Source organism: Acinonyx jubatus, chromosome B4 (assembly GCF_027475565.1).
Source record: "Acinonyx jubatus isolate Ajub_Pintada_27869175 chromosome B4, VMU_Ajub_asm_v1.0, whole genome shotgun sequence".
NCBI lineage: Eukaryota > Metazoa > Chordata > Mammalia > Carnivora > Felidae > Acinonyx > Acinonyx jubatus.
Genome location: NC_069387.1, coordinates 127,153,457 through 127,171,410, shown reverse-complemented (window position 1 = coordinate 127,171,410; position 17,954 = coordinate 127,153,457). Strand labels below are relative to the sequence as shown.

At 47.0% G+C, this 17,954-nt stretch overlaps 1 protein-coding gene across 6 annotated transcripts in view; it reads right to left on the bottom strand.

Annotated features, from left to right (window-relative positions):
- HMGXB4 (HMG-box containing 4) overlaps positions 1-17,954 on the bottom strand; it is a 40,201-nt gene that overhangs the window by 8,061 nt on the left and 14,186 nt on the right. For 2 of the 6 annotated variants that reach the window (XM_053226714.1, XM_015079184.3), the window contains 7 exons: positions 17,157-17,255; positions 16,360-16,508; positions 16,072-16,150; positions 14,346-15,301; positions 2,730-2,811; positions 1,664-1,728; positions 51-156 (listed from right to left, as the gene is read on the bottom strand). In XM_053226714.1, the coding sequence (XP_053082689.1) occupies positions 51-156; positions 1,664-1,728; positions 2,730-2,811; positions 14,346-15,301; positions 16,072-16,150; positions 16,360-16,508; positions 17,157-17,187 (1,468 nt within the window). In that variant the 5' untranslated portion in view covers positions 17,188-17,255. Of the gene's footprint in view, positions 1-50; positions 157-1,663; positions 1,729-2,729; positions 2,812-14,345; positions 15,302-15,850; positions 15,966-16,071; positions 16,151-16,359; positions 16,509-17,156; positions 17,256-17,954 lie in introns of those variants that run through there. The other 4 variants (XM_053226715.1, XM_015079186.3, XM_015079183.3 and 1 more) reach the window with 4 other exon arrangements.

Here is a 17,954-nt window from a genome sequence, read left to right as displayed (position 1 = left end):
TAGGAAGCCAAATTCACCATGCTCTCAGGAAAAGAGGTCGGAGCCCCTACCTTTTACTTTCACAGGAACTTCCGAGCAGGAGGCTTTTCTTTTCACAGTTGTAGCTTCTGCTTTGTTCTGTTTGTGTTGCAGATACTGAGCTTTTTGCTTCCAAATCTGCAATCAGATCAGCGCGAAGCAAGTTATGATAAATGAATCTGGACAAAACATGCAAGGGAAAGCAGTCACGGAAGGGGAGAATGAAGAAAAGAAAGGGAAAGGAAATCCTGGAGGGGGGCAGACAGAGGGTTGATGCTTTTTTTTTTTTTTTTAAATGTTTATTTTTGAGAAAGAACATGAGTAGGGGAGGGGCTGAGGGGGATGGGTGGTAGAGAGGATCCGAAGCGGGTTCAATGCTGATAGCAGTGAGCCCGATGCGGGGCTTGAACTCACGAACTGTGAGATCGTGACCTGAGTGGAAGTTGGATGCTCAACTGACTGAGCCGCCCAGGCGCCTCTTAACGCTAACTTTTACGCTGAGGGTTACCAAACAGGCTTCAGATGGTGACTACAGTGATACCTAAGTACAGGACTGCAAACGTTCTTCCATGCTAATGGTTAGGTCTCAGAAGAGATTTGAGATCACTCGGAGGTCGAAACGGAAAATCATAGGGTAAACACCTGGCTCGGTATGATGTCCATGTGGTCCAAATAGTTCTTCTGACCTGCTGGTTGGCAATGCCAATAACAGGATGACAATGACACGGAAAACAGAAAGTAAAGATAACCTACCCAGGTGACAATAATTTCACTGCTTCACCCAGAGGAGCTGTGCTGTAAAGAAAGACGGTAATTCTAGTTCCTAGACCAACCTTCACATCACCCAGTTGAAAAGTGACTGTGAATGATTCCAGTAGAACTAGTTATCATTGTGTTGCCGGCTTCCTGATAGGAGGGTATATTATTTGGTATCGGCTGGTGAGGATGATGGCCTGCAAGCCACTCACCTAGTAAACACAGCCCATATTTTTCTCATTTGCAGTAACCATGATGCAGATGACCTTCCTCAGTTCTCGGACCTTTACTGACCAGTGAGTGGCTGTTTGCAGGAAAGGGGTCTGATCTTAGATTCTCTTTTAACCCTTCATCACTCCCCAACTCAGGTCATCTTTTGGCTCAAATGGAAGGCTGCTGGAAAACAACTAGATGAGGCTGGAAAAGATAGCCTCCCTGCAGTTAAATCCACACTAGAGTAAACTGGCACCAGCCAGTGTTGATGCCCTCTGCCAAACCATTTTCTTTTTTAATTTTTATTTTACTTTATTTTATTATTATTATTTTTTAAATTTTTTTTAACGTTTATTTATTTTTGAGACAGAGACAGAGCATGAACGGGGGAGGGTCAGAGAGAGGGAGACACAGAATCCGAAGCAGGCTCCAGGCTCCGAGCTGTCAGCTCAGAGCCCGACGCAGGGCTCGAACCCACAAACCGTGAGATCATGACCTGAGCCAAAGTCAGACGTTTAACTGACTGAGCCATCCAGGCGCCCCTGCCAAACCATTTTCTATTGATCTATAATTTGTTTTCACCATTTTCACTGTTGGCTTGATGGCCTACAGAAGAATTACGTATTTTGCAAGGCACAAAGCAATGAAAACTGCGTTCGTAAGAAAGCGTACTTACCAGTTTGTCTTTTTCTGGCAACTGCTTCCACACCTCAGCCAGTTTTTTACTAAGTTCCCCGAAGTCTGGCATGAAAGGGTAAAAAACGCGACACAGTAAAGGTCGGACTATAAATCAAACAGAAGATTGATAAGAGCAAAAACTAGAAGGATTTCCCAGCTCAGATTTAAATAGCACAAGGTTCTTTCAGAAAACCACACTAAAACCCCAACACTTGTCTTGATTCTTTTCTCTAGGGAAGGAAGGGGCTACCGGGTGGTCATGAGATAGGCTCAAATTCTCACACACCTATGCTCCAGAGATTTATCCCTTCAGCCTCTTTCGGGGGTCTTTCAATTTGACCTCATTATACAGAGCTTATCAACTTAGGTTAAAGAAGATGTGTTGTGTAGAATTTGATAGAAAACATTAGATTTTTACCAAGTTTTGAGAGCGGAGAACCAAAGAGGAATTTCCCTCGAGCAGCCCAGAAGCAACCCTTGAGAAGTGTAACGCTGCCCTTCCATCGGCACAGCAAGGTCATGCTTTATAAAGCGCTCCTATCTGCTACGGTGCTTCACATGGGCCTCACAACAACCTCGATGAGAAGGTTGTGAAGCCACTGTACCCATCAGGCAAATGAGATCTGTGGAGGTTACGTGACTTGTCAAGGTCTGTGGCAGAGTGTTTTTCTCACCTCGCTAACTTCTGACACAGAGACAGACAGAAGCAATGCAAGTCGCCTCGCTGTAACTCACACCCAGGGGCCAGAGGGAAAGGTCAGCCGGGGAATCACGGCAGCGAACAACTGCAGGTTTATGTGCAGGGCTCCCTAACATTTAATTTTATTCAGTGTCCCGTTTTCTCATTTTAAGGGATATAAACAGAAAGCTTATATCTTTTAGGGACGGGTGGACTACGGCAGAACCTAAAGTGACTTCAGAACAGGGAAAGAGGGGGGAAAAACATGAGCTTTGTGGTATTTTAGTACCATAGGAAGAAGCTGCCTGCTGACTGGCTGAATTCACTGCACTGTTTCCGAGATAAAGACGGACAGAACAAAGCTGAGGATGAGAAATGTCCTTACCTATACCTGGATGGTCAGCCACGATGGTTACACGATACTCTTTACAGAACACCTGGTAGGCAGACATGTTCTTCTTTTTTGGCTGGTGCCATGTGGAAACAGAACAGGGGAAGACTTCATTAGAACACAGGTTGAGCAACCCTGAAGCCATGGTTACAAAACAGAAAAGAGACCTATACTTTTTCATCTAGGGAACAGTTCGGAACCACTAACCAGCTTCCTAAACAGGGTAACTTTTAATTATATTTCATTTTTAATGATACTTAGTATTTAATACATATCAGCTTTACTTTTATTTTAAAAGATTTTAGTTTTTAGTAATCTTTATACCCAAAGCGGGGCTGGAACTCACAACTCCGAGATCGAGTCACGTGCTCTACTGACTGAGCTAGCCAGGCACCCCCAGTTTTACTTTAGAAGGTAAAAACCACATGCTAAATCATTTCTAGATCCTTCAGGTTGTTGCAGCTACTTGATAATTACTTGTAAAGCCCTTCATTCACCTATATACAATCCCACGTTATGTGTTTGAGAACTCCGTGCTAAGAAAATCTCTGCCTCTCCTGGAGTGTCTATTTTTCTCATCTTTGAAAAGAAGAATCATATTATTTCCCTTTACTTTGGGACCAGAAAGCCAAGAGCCAAATCTGTTTGTTTTGTTCCTCTGGTTTTGATTTCTAGTGTTATAATTTCCCCGATCCTGCTTTTCCTGTTAGTTGTAGTTTATCATTATTTTATTATTCACATTCTTGTGGTCCAATGTGGGAAGCAGGTAAACAACTGAAAACAATTCTTTGGTAGTCAATGTAAGATGAACCTCTCTCACTTCAACAAATTGCTTTGTGTTACTTGGAGCATGTTTATTCTTTACTGCATTGTGATACCTCCACAAGCAGGGAGGAAGGAGTGACAGGATTTAGCAAGATAATGTGACAAAATAACCAGAGCCTGGGCTTTGGATGCTAACTGATGTAGTTCAGAATCCTGACCACACTATTTGTTAGCAACACAAACTGCTTCATTTCCCTGAGCTGTAGTTTCCCTGTGAGTAAAACTTGGATAATACCATTTGAACTCAAAGGCGGGAATTAATCAAACAATATGTGGCACTTCAGTAGGTACGCAGTAACGTTATGACAGCATTATTTCTGTGGCAGGCAGAATTCCAAGACGGCTCCCAAGATTTCTGCCCCCTGGTGCACATGCCCCGTATAGTGCCATCCCTGTGAGCGTGAGTAAGACTGGTAATGTGACGGGCTATCATTCCCGTGACTGTTACGTTGTATGGCAAAAGGGACTTTGCACACTAGTTTAGGTCCCGTTGAATCTTACTTAATCAAAAGGGAGACCATCCTGACTCAGCCTGACTTATCACGGTCAGTCAGGTGAGCCCTTGAAAGGGATGAGACACAACATCAGACACTCTCCTACTGACCTTGAACTTTAGGAAAAGAGGTTGCCATGAGTTCTACAACTATAAAGAATGGAACACTGCCGACAACATGAACAAACTGCCAACAACCTGAAGAGGAAGGAGCCCTCGCTCGCCTCAGGGAAGGACCCAGTTCTGGCCCAAACCCTGATTCAGTGTTGGGAGAGACTGAGAGCCCAGCTGAGCCCTATCTGGACTTCCGAGGTACAGAACTGGGAGATAACAGTGGATGTCGTTGCACACTGCTAAATCTGCGGTAATTTGTTATGCTCCTATGGAAAACTACTATAAATTCTTTTCTATTTCCTCTGTATCTTTCAAAATAGAAGTTGTAGCATCCAAAAGGCCAATACAAGCTTTTTTTAAAAATAGGGAATTTTGGAGAAGGATGATAAAGTGAAATCATCTGGCCTAAATCAGGTAAAGAAAATAGCAACAAGGCCTTTACTTTAACAGTTTCATTTAAATAGTGAAGGTCCTATTTTTAGTATTCTACTGGTGAAGCCAGTCCTGTTTAGAGATGCGACATAAGTGAGTTCTGGGTGCTGCGTTTGGTTAGTAATTTAGGAGCAGCTTCATATCCCCAAATGTTCCAAGGTTTTTAACTAACGCTCCCTTCTTTCAAATCCCCCTTTATTGGGCCCCAGATACAATGGAGGGGCACTACATAGACAGGAGTTCACGTAAGTTCTATATTTGGCCATTTATGAGAGAGAGAGAGAGAGAGAGAGAGAGAGAGAGAGAGAGAGAGAGGGATTTTGACTGATTAGTTGGGGTGATTCTATGCTACAAACCTATTCCTTGGAGCGAGTGTGACAAAGAACATACACCTGCTTGTCCTGGAGAACTCCTGTACGTCTCTTTCAGTGTGCACAACTCACTACCCAAGTGTGATTCTGACACGTGTAGCTAACGTAATTGAAAAAATAATAATTATGGCTTCTGAGCCTATGCCAATGACTTCACCTGGTGCCGAGAAGAACCCAGCTGCACTGGGCTGACGTTCTGTTGGACCCGCAGTCTGTCAGCTTTTGGTTGTGAAGCCAGCCTTCCTGAGGGGTTTTCAGGGAACCTGAACTACTTACAATTCCCACCTTAGGTGCTGACCTTAGAACCTAACCACTGTGCAAAAATGCAACTCCTGTCTGTAGACCTAAAGTTCGGAATTCAAACTTAACAGTTAAACTTTTTCCAGGGCACAAAGATTTTTCTAAATGTAGTTTAGTAGTTAGAAATATACAAATAATGGGTGATCTCTATGCACACAAAATATTTCCATGTGACTCCAGATACAAGGCCAGTAATTCCACTCTAGACTTCCTAATGCAAGAAAACATACACGATTGCAAGTGGATCTCAGTGGTTACATCGGGAACAATGTTGACTCCCCCTAATAAAATGTTAGTATTTCAAAAACTTGGATACTTTATTATTCGTAGCAGATGACTGCCAACAGATCACTAAGTGTGACTCACAATGTTGTAATTTTGCAGCCATAACCTCCTTTTAAGTGTTTGATGACATGTATCGCTGGATCAAGACCTTTCAAAGAGTAGCTTTTTTTTCCTTTTAGAAAGACAGAGTGCGAGTGGGGGAGGGGGCAAAGGGAGAGAGAGAATCTCAAGCAGGCTCCACGCTCAGTACCGAGCCCAATGCAGGGCTCAACCTCATGACCCTGGGATCTTGACCTAAGCCAAAATCAAGAGTCAGACACTTAACCGACAGATCCATCCAGGAATCCCTCAAAGAGTAAACTTCTTAATGCTTTTTATAAAGTAGTCATGTTTAACTCCTTTGGGAAATAGAACTCTTTGACAATCTGATGAAAATCCCTCTTCAAGCCCACCCAAAACTCTGGTTTAAGAACTTTTAAAGGCTAAAACACTTGGGGATTAAGGCAAAACATAACTTGTGAATCTTAAAAATAAAACTTGGCTTTCTTCTGCTGATGACAAGAACACAAGTGCTTCATTAATACTAATACCGTATAGGAGGTGCTGTAGGACAGCGTTACCTCTAGAAACTCACTTAAACCTTGCAACAACCCTGTGAGGTAAATTCCATTATTACTGCCATTTTATTTAAATTTTTTTTTAACTTTTAAAAGTAATCTCTCTACCTAACATGGGGGTCCAACTCATGACCCCAAGATGAGAGTTGCATGCTCTTCTGACTGAGCCAGCTGGGTGCCCCATTCCTGCCATTAAAAAAAATTTTTTTTTAATGTTTATTTATTTTTGAGAGAGAGAGAGAGAGAGAGCGAGCGAGCGAGAGAGCGAGCGGGCAGGTCAGGGGAAGAGACAGAGGGAGACCCAGAATCCGAAGCAGGCTCCAGGCTCCGAGCTGTCAGCACAGAGCCCGATGCGGGGCTTGAACTCACGAACCGTGAGATCACGACCTGAGCCGAAGTCGGAGGCTCAACTGACTGAGGTAGCTGGGCGCCCCATTCCTGCCATTTTAAAGATGAGAAAACTGAGATGCAGGGTCAGACATGCAGGAGTGGCGGGGCGAGCGTCCAAACGCAGCCGGTCTGGCTTCGGAGCCCGCGCCTGTAACCACGATACCACCTGATGTTCTCCTGAACTAATTTGACCGAGATCCCTAAATCTGATCTGGCTAAAGGAGAGGGTGCCAGAGAAGTAAGGTTTCACAGCAAAGCTTCCACCTGAACCGTTCTGAATGGCAATCTTCCTAAAACGCACTCTGCGCTTGCGCCATCTCTCACGGCGCACCACTGGGTGGAAGGCAGACATCCTCTCTGCGTAAGGGAAGGAGCACGGGCCCCACAATCACAAAGATCGTGGGTTCAGAGTCCCGCTCTGCCCCTGAACAGGACTGTGCCCTGGGCAGGTTACTTCACTCCCTTGAGCTTGCTTCTGGGAGACGGAGAGGAGAACGTCTACGCCTCACTGGGTTCTTGTGGAGACTCACCGAAATACCACCGACCAACGCCTAGTGCGGCGCTCGGGACGCATTTGAAACCACAGCTAGACTCTTGCGGTCGTGGCTTACGATCGCTCGCTCCCCCAGCTCCACCGCCCCGTCCTCGGAGGCAGGTGCAGCAATGCTTCCTCCTTCCACACGGTTACTCCCGATCTTCTGCTGCCTCCACCTCACACACGCGCACACGCGCGTGCGCACTTCTGCGCTTCTCTGAACATCCTCTGCCTCCTGGCATCTCAGTCCCTTCACACGCATCTTTCGCTCCTTGTCTGAAAGCCCACTCCTCACTTCCACCTGATAATTCCCAGCTGGCCCTGAGATCTGGTTCAGATGATACGTGCCGCTGGAGGGAACCTTCTCTGGCACCCCAGGCTTCCCCCCGTGCTCCCTCGGCACTCGGCACGTGCCTGCGGGGGGGCCCGACGCACTGAATACTTTCCGGCCCCTCTTCCTACACCCAAAGCTCGGAGTTGGCAGGACGCTGGCACCGCACTTACTCATCTTTAATCCACAGCACCTGGCGCGTGCCCGGCACAACTTCCATCGTGCAGAATACGTACAAGATGGATGACAAAGTCTCAGGGCTGTGTGCCAAAGGGGAGGAGTGTGAATCCCCTCCACCCCCTCATCTGATTTTCAGGGCGCCCCCACACATGAGGCGGGCCAGGGAAGTTCGCTCTTCTGCAAAGAAGGGAACAGGGTCAGGGAGGTCCGGCGACGCCTCTCTGGCTAGTGTTCCTTCCCCCGCCCAGGAAGCGCTCCAGTGAGCTGTAGGGTGCTGGCTTTTGCTGCTTGGAAACGCTGTTTTCTTTCTAGACCCTAACCGTTGCCCAGGCAGGTGGGATAACTGAAGAGTCTGCTTCCTATCAGGTGGGTGTTATATTATGAAGCAAAGCCAAAGAAAACCATAAAAGCATCGCCTCCTTGCTTCGTCGAGGTCATGTGAAATGACCGGTTGAGAAGAAAAGCTTAAGAAAGGTGTTTTCAAGCTTACTTTCTGCTTTTGAAGAACTTAGGGCAGAAGCAACGGTAAGTGCAACCGCAGCTGTTTCCGGAGCCGGGCCTGTGCGGAGCGTGTTACATGTGCACACAACTGCGTTTTACAAGCGAGCAGGGAGGAAGCATCGCCAGAGAACACAGCTGGCTAAGCAGCAGACTAGAACAAGGACCCAGGACGGCCGCGTGTGAGCCCAAGCTGTCTGCGCTTCATCACATTCGACTTACAAACAAGGTCTGTACATCTCGGTGGGACGAATCTCAGACACTAGTTGAGACGCTGCCGCCGCATCGGTTTCCTTTACCCCAGAACCTACCGTTGGCTGCGATGAAGGCACATGGCACCGGACAACCATCTCTTGAGGCTTCAGAAGGGCACGTGGTACGAGTTGAGAAAGTACAGGCCTGGGGTTAAGGAGACCTATGCTAAAATCCTCGTCTTGTCTTCTCGGCTTCTACCAGTCAAGACAGTCCGAGAGGTCAGATGCCGAAGAGACACTGGCGCACGGCAGGCACTCAGTAGAGGGCAGCGGCTGACTTTTACCATATCGATGCTGTTCCTCAGCTTCAGTGTCAGCAGCGAGAGGACACACGCAATGCCACGAGTCTAACCACGGCTCAGACTTCAGTGTGCTACTCCATCAGCAACAACGCCTGAGTGAGCCAGACACAAGGCCACCTGGCTGGCCTCGGCTTGCTTACAGGAAGTATGAACATTCTGGAAACATACAGATAACCGAAGGCGTGCCTCTGGAGCGGCAACATCACAGATAGTATTCTGAATGGCAGCGAATGGGCTTTCCGTGATTTAGCAAAACCCAAAGTAAGGTGTCTTTGAAACGTTACCGGCATAAACAAGAGCTTCCCCTCCACGGGATGATCCCAGGGGGAAATCATCAAGACGTTACCAGATGACTTCGCTACCCCTTCTCAGAAAGCGGGATTCAACAATGAGCCAACGCACAAGCACGCAAACACAACAAAAAGCCACTCCCCAAACACAGCTCAACACTGAGAGTGTGACCTTCCACCAGAGACAGAGTTCAATCCCCTGGTCTATATCAAGACTACCCGGTGAGAGTGCCACCCCTGCTGCCCTCGCTTCTCACTCCTGCACGGACTCCCTCTCTCCCTGCCGCACTTGAACTCCTCCTCCCTCTAGTGGGAGTCCAGTCTACTCCCCAACGGTCTGCTCTTCACTTCTGCCACGCTGACCCCTCTCTGGTTTCTCCTCCCACACAGTGGCCCCCTCTGCCTTCTCCGGCGCCCCGTTGTGCGCACCGTACCAGATTCTGCTCTGGGCTCTCTGCTCAGGGACCTCATTTCTTGTGCAGGAGCGCCCCACCCTCACCCGAGCCCCACCTGCTCTGCTGAGCCCCAGCTCTTGCGTTTCTATCGCTCTCTGGAACTTCTCCGGAGAGGACACTGAAAACAGCTCCTATTGAACGCTCACTAATGTGCAGAGCCACAGTTCCCAGACTTAGCTGGGTGCCCACATGGCTTTTCACATGGTACTTGCTTTTTATCACAGCCATCACAGAAGACCAGCTTCGAAAAGACGGGGCATTATTGAAAGGGATGTCGTGTGAGAAGACGTAGCAACCGTGAGTTACCTCGAGCTAGTAGTTCCCAAGGTGTTTGACAGATGTCCCACACTGCTGTTTCTTTTGAAGTAAACGTAATAAATGTAAAATATCCAGGGGCACCTGGTTGGCTTAGTCAGCAGAGGATGTGACTCTTGATCTGGGGGTTGTAAGTTCAAGCCCCATATTGGGTGTAGAGGTTACTTAAAACTCTTAAAAAAAAACAAAAAAACAACCCAATGGTGCCCCTGTGGGTTGGCTGCCTTCTACATGTATTATTATTACCTCATTTAACCCTTAACGACCCTATCAGGTAGGTCTGTCATCATTCACACCTTCTTTAAAAAAAAAAAAAAAAAAAAATTTTTTTTAATGTTTTTATTAATTTATTTTTGAGACAGAGAGAGACAGAGCATGAGCAAGGGAGGGACAGAGAGAGAGAGAGGGAGACACAGAATCTGAAGCAGGCTCCAGGCTCTGAGCTGTCAGCACAGAGCCTGATGTGGGGCTCGAACTCACGGAGTGTGAGATCATGACCTGAGCTGAAGTCGGACGCTCAACCGACTGAGCCACCCAGGCGCCCCACCATCCACACTTTGTACGCGGAGAAGTTATGTCACTTGCCCAATAGCACACAGCTTGTAAGTGGCAGAGCCAGGCTTTGAACCCAAGTGGTGTGGCTCCCCAGCCCACACTCTCAGCCTTGAATCGCTTCACGCTTATATCTTAAAAAAATCTAAACCTGACTTATCTTCTCCCAAAACAGCCATCCTTCTTGCTTCTCTACTTTTGTGCCAGGGCTGGTCATAGGATCCAAGCAGAAAGTGCACAGAGGCTTTCCGTGTTTCTACCACTGGGAGAGCCAACCTCTGCTCGCTGTAGTCTGGGGGGACGCTATTCCTGAAGCTTTCCTTTTGATCTCTAGGTGGACTTTTACTTCTTTTCTATACTGAAATAAAACCCGGGAAAGGAATTTTTTTTTTTTTTAAACCCCACGAGAAATTTTTATGCAGAGGTCAGGTTTAAAACAACATGGTACGTGTTCCATAAGTATTTGCTGGGTAAATAAATGATTACATTCAGAGTATGACTACTTCAGGTTTGGATAGTCATGATCAAATGCTGACTCCTAATACAATTTTTGCTGTAAACTACCGTTCATTTTTTACTAGCAACTGCTAGCCCTGTGGGGGAATTATAAAGAAGTCCTACACTTGAAGAGATTATAATTTTATTTTCCAAGGCACCCAGGTTCAAAATCTTAAGGGACATCTTTACCCTCATTTATGTTTCCGCCTTCTCAGATCCAAGCCCTGCTGCCAGACCTTATCGGTTTTCCCTTCAGAGTCTCTTCTGAATCTCTACCAGGCTTTTCCAGTACCCCAAACCTTGGACTATAATAAATAACCTCCTGCATGGTCTGTCACAATCTCTCCTTGGTCTCACCCACCTGCCGCCACGCTATCATTTTCTTCTTACACGATCATGTGGAGCATATCTAAGTCCTGCCCATAAGCCCGAAGTGCCTGTTGCCAAGTCCTTAACTAATTCAAGATTCTTACAATTTGCTCCTGACCCACCTTTTCAGTACTAGGTCTGCACCCATTTCATTCACTTTACATGCATCTCAAAATGCCTACCAAGGGCATTGAGGAGACGAAGGGGACGGTAAGGTGACCACAACAGCCCCTAAGGAGCTACGGCACCCTCAAGGAGCTTACCGTCTTTAATAGGGGAAATAGAATACATGCATAGAAAACCCGAATGTTAGGGAAAGTTAAGTGCAGTGACTTCCCACAGCCAGCTGGCAGGGGAAGTCACAATTGTGGCCGGAGGGGCAGCACGTCTTGGAGGAGGCGGTACTTGATTAGGTCTTGAAGGGAAGGCAGAGCTTCAGTACAGGAAGGAGAATAGGGAGGAAGATCACTACAAAAAATGAGCAGAGGAGTAGAGGGAAGAATGTAGGGGCCAAGAATGGTTTCCCCACAGTGCATGTAAAGCCGACTAAAGGGGACAGCTGAGAAGGAAGGCTGAAGGCTAAATCACAGACAATTATGATGCTTGGCCTCGGGTCTGGACCTTGACTATCTACTCATTCGACAAGCATCTATGGACTAAATACAGCGGGCCAGACTGCGGGTTCAGTGCTAGGGATGAAGTGGAGAGCGTGACAGACAGGACCCTGGTCCTCTCGGAGCTTAGGGTCGAGCGTGAAGGCGGGAAGGATCCACTGAAGATGCTGAACCAGAGGACTGTTGGCATCAAAGTGGTACTTAAGAACATTCTGGCATCAGGGTGTAGTAATTGCATGGGAGAAGAAACAGAAAGGAGGCCATTTACTGCATTACGTACAGGGAGGGATGAGGTCCAGGATGGAACAGTGGTAACGGAGGACATAAAGGCATGGGGATGATTAAGGAGGAAGGATATCGGGCACAGTCCTTGAGTGGAGCTACAGGAGAGGGAAAGCAGGGAGGCGGAGATGCAAAAATGCACCATAAGACTTGGGAAGCAACCAGAACAGTGGGTGGCTCTGGGGCGGGGACCGACAGGCAAGGGGTACGAGAAAGCTGTTTGGGACGATGGGAATGTCTGTCTTGACAGGTGTGGTCACACAGGCGTACGCATTTGTCAAAACTCACCCAGTGGTAGACTGACCCCATGCACATCTGCACGTAAGTCTACCATGAAAAAGAAAAAAGTCCTGAAAACAGATATTGAACTTAAGTTAATGACACGCAGGCTGAAGCGTTCAGCGATGCGATGTGAGAGATCTATAATTTACTTCAAAATACTTTGTAAAAGATGGATGGACAGATGTCTCATGAGGGAGACAGCAAGATAATAACTACAGAATCTCACTGGGTGGCACATTGTGCTCACTGTACCATTTCAAAGCTTTTGGTTTGGAAAATTTCGTAATAAAGCGTCAAGAGAAATGACGCAGCATATAGTTTTGAGTCTGGGCTGACTGGAAGGGCCCAGAACACAGAAGCAGATGGAGGAGGAGATGCCAGGTCTGGGCGACGGGATGATGAGCTCAGTCAGTGACACGTGGGTCTGAGGGACCCAAAGCATCCAGGTGGCAATATTTATCAGGCAGTTAGAAACACAGGACTAGAGTTCGGTGGTTTTGCTGTGCTACTTCCTAAACGTCTTTCTGCCACCTTGGATGCCTTTGTACTGAAATCCTTTTTCTTCCGTAAGCTCTGACCACCCTGACCTCCTACGTTCAGCACTGTACGATTAGTTTATGGCACTGTCATACATCACTAGCGAATGGAAATTCTCAGGATAAAGGGCATCTTACACAGAATACATACGATTTCACGAAGCAATTTGCAAATAAATGAATAAAACCTGACCCAGTGTCTGACTATGCAGCTCTTGACGCGCACACTGATTCGTGGCTCGGAAGGTACACTTTTGTTTTTCATTTCTGAGATATACACACTTCAAAGCCACTCTTTGCAGTGGGAAACACGACCCGTACCCGTCACAGGCTGAACCGAAGCTCCCATTTCCAAATTCTTAAATACTTGACTTTCTCCTTCTTAGCAGCTTCTCTTTCAGACTTTATCTGACATTTCATCTTGCAGAACTCTAAACAAAGGAAGCCAATGGTTGTCCTCGGGTGGCGAAACTAACCTTTCTGAGCTTCTTCTTTCTACGATTCTTGATTTCTAAATTTCTGCAATAGCAATTACTTTGATAACAGGGGGAAAGGTTTATTTTTCAAAGAAAACCTGTAATGACATAGTCATCAGCCCCTACTGTACAACTGCTAGGAAGTTTTTCAAGTTGCGGGAAAGAAGTTAAACCAAGCTGGCTGATTTCTCATTCCTATCTCCTCAGCCATCCGTGGGCTCCCTGAGGTCGGGAGCTAGGTCCCGCTCAGCTCTGCTCCTCTTAACATGAACCACAGCACTGGGCCTGGTAGACAGCAGGCGCTCACATGGTGAAAGAACACACATTTGACACCAGAAAGTGGAAAGCACAGTTAGTGGAAAGCCATTCCCTTATTCTGTTAACCTGGTCATTATTCTTCTCATTTTGAAAATGTTTCTCAAAGTAAGCTCACAGAATACCTCTGGTACCTTGAGTCTCTCTCAACTGCCCCAGGCAGCCAGTGCTGCTGAGTGAAAGAAAGTGGGTTTGGCTCCTTCCGTGAATTCCAATTTCAAGGGTGTCCCTCACCCTATGCCTGGCACAATGGGAGAACAGCTCCGTTAAGAAAACCCATGAATCTGGGGCGCCTGGATGGCTCAGTTGGTTAAGCATCTGACTTCCGCTCAGGTCATGATCTCACCGTTTGTGAGTTCAAGCCCCACATCAGGCTCTGCGATGACAGCTCAGAGCCTGAAGCCTGCTTCAGATTCGGTGCATCCCTCTCTCTCTCTCTCTGCCCCTCCCCAACTAGTGCTCTGTCTCTGTCTCTCAAAAATAAATGAACATTAAAAAAAAATTAAAGAAACAAAACCCATGAATAATCAAGACTGCTCTTATTTTCGCATCAGCCACACTTGGCCACTGGTAATATTTTACATTTCATGCCATCCCACCGGACGGGGCCACACTCCCCACGGCTCACCTCAGCTGCCGAATTCCAAGTCCGTTTACTACCATTGTCACTTACCCACCGCACTTTAAAGAATGGTTTACCTTTTCTCCTCTCTCTCTCTCTCTGTCTTTCTCCTCCTTTTTCTTCTTTTTCTCACCATGCCCATCTGTGTGGAGGCTGGGCAGTGTGGGGGGAGGGGCAGCCGCCCCAGCGTGCGGGGCGCTGGGAGGAGGGCCGGGAGCCACTGGGGCCTCTCCCACTGCTGCGGCCGAAAGTCCCGAACTTCTCTTGGACTTGGAGTGTCGCTTCTCTTTATGCTTCTCCTTGTCCTTCTTCTTTTTGCTCTTCTTTGACTTCTTCTTCTTCTTGACTTCCCGGTAGGAATCATCTATCACTAGCTCCCCAGCCTCTAGCTCCCCACCAGAGGACGAGTCTGATTCTACCAGAATAGGTTCAAGTCCTGAAAGATCAAGGTTAGCGCTGTGGGAGTCTGGGAATTGGGAGGCATCCGACCCACCGCCTTCGGGGCCAGGAGAGGAATGTGGGTCCGAGGCGGACTTGTGCTTCTTCCGGGCTGTTCTCAGAAAGCTCTGTAACTCGTGTCCTAGGAGTAAAGCACCTTGCTCATCCCGAGCTGATTTCTTAGAGGATTTTTTCACCGTCGCTTGTTGAGAGGGGTACTGAAAAGACTCCTCATCAACCGAGCTGCTTCCCTTCTCCTTTGGCGAGAGAATGAGCTTCATCTTTAAGCCGTCGGGCTCCCGAAGAGTCAGTGTCTCTGTGTTCACATAGAGCGGTTTCATTTTTTTTGATTTGTGGGAACCGCCATCCTCCAGGGACAGCTCCCCACCGCTTCCACTTACTTTCTTCCTATGGTGTTCCTTTTTACTCTCTGAATGACTTGAAGAACTGGAGGATTTCTCCCCTGTCTTTTTGGAGGGCTTGGAGCCTGTTGCCAGCGGGGAAGTGATAGCTTTCAACAGATCCATGGCTGTATCGGCAGACTGCGGGCTGGACTTCTTCTTTTTCTTCTGTGACGACTCCAAAGACGAAATATCTAGAAATAATCAAGAGAAGTCATGTCCACACGACAAACCAACTTCCAACAAGTTTCCTCCCTCACCCAAAACACTCAACTAACACGAGCAAGAGGCTAAGAGAAATGATTTGAGGGGGGACCCTTCAACTGATTCCTGATGACGCCCGTGTGCTTCTTGGCTTGGTAGATTCTGCCTGACCCCGGACACAGTTCTCGCCACTAAAGTCGTTTCTCTTCACTGAGACTTCACGAGCAACCAGAGAGAGCGGACCCAGAAGAATGGACTAAGCTGTGGGATTATGAGTAGTCACAATTTGGGTTGCACTGCAGACAGAGTGTCATCTGTTTCTGTGTTCAGGACAAGCCCGTTCTAGTAAAGGGTTAGTCTCATCAGCTATGCGCGTAAGAGAACTAAGAGAGGCTGGTCTTGTGAGTGGATATGCACTGCACTGAGAAGTAACCCACAGGTGCAGGCCCGAGGGCCCGGGACTACATACGGCAAAAGGGATGCTAGGTAACAATGGGCAGAAGAGAAGTGGATGATTGGGGGGAGAAGGAACCTGGTACCTGGTGTATCACAAATGAAGACTGTTCTTCTATGCTGAATCCTCCAAAATACCAGCCCTCCACCTCTCTCCTCCTTCACACTGGTTTATCGGCACTCAGAACAAGAACCACTGTCCTGTTAAATAGGCCACTGAGTCAGCAACATCTGGATCCCTTTCCCCTACCCCGACTCCAAGAACCAGTGATGTGTTCAGCCCACCTGCTGCCCCTTCCCTCCTCACCTCCATGGTAGTAATCATCGGAGGAGTGCTTCCTCTTCTTCTTGTGCGTGTCCGTCCCCAAGAAATAAAGTTCGCTATCCTGGAATTGAAGAGGAAGAAGAATTGACCAACGAATAAGACGGGGCCCGATTTTGTTCTTTGATTTCTGACTTTGGAAAACAAAATAAAATACGGGAAGTACTACGAATGGGTGCCAACAATGTTTAAGATAAACTTCTTTCTTCAAGTATGAGGAAATAGGATGTGAGACAGTTAAAAGCTTTCCTAATTCAAATGTGTAGAATTTACCTTTAACTTCTTCTTGGAAGAATTTCTGACCTGAGCAGCGATTTCTTCCTCTTCCCTTAAAAAGTCTTTGTAAGAACGTTTCTTTTCTCGTTGGCTTCGGCCAGCAGCTAGTCCTGTGTCCTCAGAGCTGTGATCACCATCAAAGCAATCTAAAAGCCAGGTTCATTTGGGAAAGGAAATGAGAAAGATTAAGTAAGTGGCAACCAAGTCACCACATATGTAAGGCAACAGGCCCTCCATTTCCAAGTTAAAATGTTTCAAGAAGCCCACTGGAATACGGGGCTAGGATCCAAGGGGACAAGTGTATTTCTTGATGACCTGGCTGCAAATACAAGAACCAAACCTGAAGAAACAATGCTTCCACGCTATGCAAAGCCCAATGTGCATCCTCAGACATGGTTTCTTAGTTGTGATTTGGCAGGTGGACACAGACTTGCAGAGGTAAGGCTGAAAAGAATAAGGATTCATGCGCTGTGCTGCTCTGTGGGAGTCCAAAACGTGACTCCTATCCCCAGACTCCTGCACATGGAGCTGGCAAGGACCACGAGTGCTGCAGGGGATCACCCCAATAGACTAGAGACTTATATTTCAGACTCTCGTGTTGGAACCCTGTCCTGGTTTTCGCATCCATGGGCCCAGTTGGGGGATGTTGTGGAGGCTGAGTGTCATTAATACTGCTCTGGGCCAGCACTTGGGAGTCCAGGCTGTGATGGCCAGTCCTGGTCTCTATGTCCACAGGCTGCAAGGATTGAAGAGGAAACCCCCTTTGGAATGCTTCTCAGATTAAGGGGTCATACCTTCTTTCTTCACGGAGTCATCATAAGCCATGGTGGTCCTGCAGGGCCTTTGTGAATGTGTCACTGTGTCCAGGCTCCTTCCCGTCTACAGGACCAGGTCTGAGAAACAAAGAAGGAAAACCCTCCTGTAATGCGAAATCACTGTGGAGAAGCAACCTTCCAGATGGAAATGCGTAGTGATCCAAGGGCAGACTGGAAGGGCAGCAAGAAATAAAGGAGTGCCTCGTCACCTCCTCATTCTGCTTGTAAATGTATTGGGGTTGAGACTGCAGGAAGTGTACTGGGCTTAATTTGATTTGACTTATGAGTTAGAGTTGTGGTTTGGTGAAGTATATAAAATACCTCCCACAGAATAAAAAATACCTCAAAATTAATGAGAATTTCTGAAATGCCAACAGGACTGACAACACCGAGATGGTAAATACTGACATTAAGTCAGAGGGATAGGTTCAGTCACAGTTATGAAATGCACAGGTAAAGCAGGATGCAGAGGAAGACAGATTACAGCAAACATTCCAGACCATAAAGTCCTACCATGCGGATTGGCAACAGGCTAAAATCTATCGTGTTGCAGTTTAAACAGAAATCATAACTTTACAGTGTAATTTTTTGGTCTGCATTTTGTTGGGCTATATGAATTTGCTCAAAACTGCAGAGCTATAAAAATAAGTATACTTCTTATACTGGTTGGCCACATGACAGCTTTCAAGGCTATCAAGCCTCTGTTAAAGGCTAGGTGGAAATAAGGAAGAATTCATTTGTCCACTGGCGGTGAAGTTTTTGTGATTAAGATTTTTA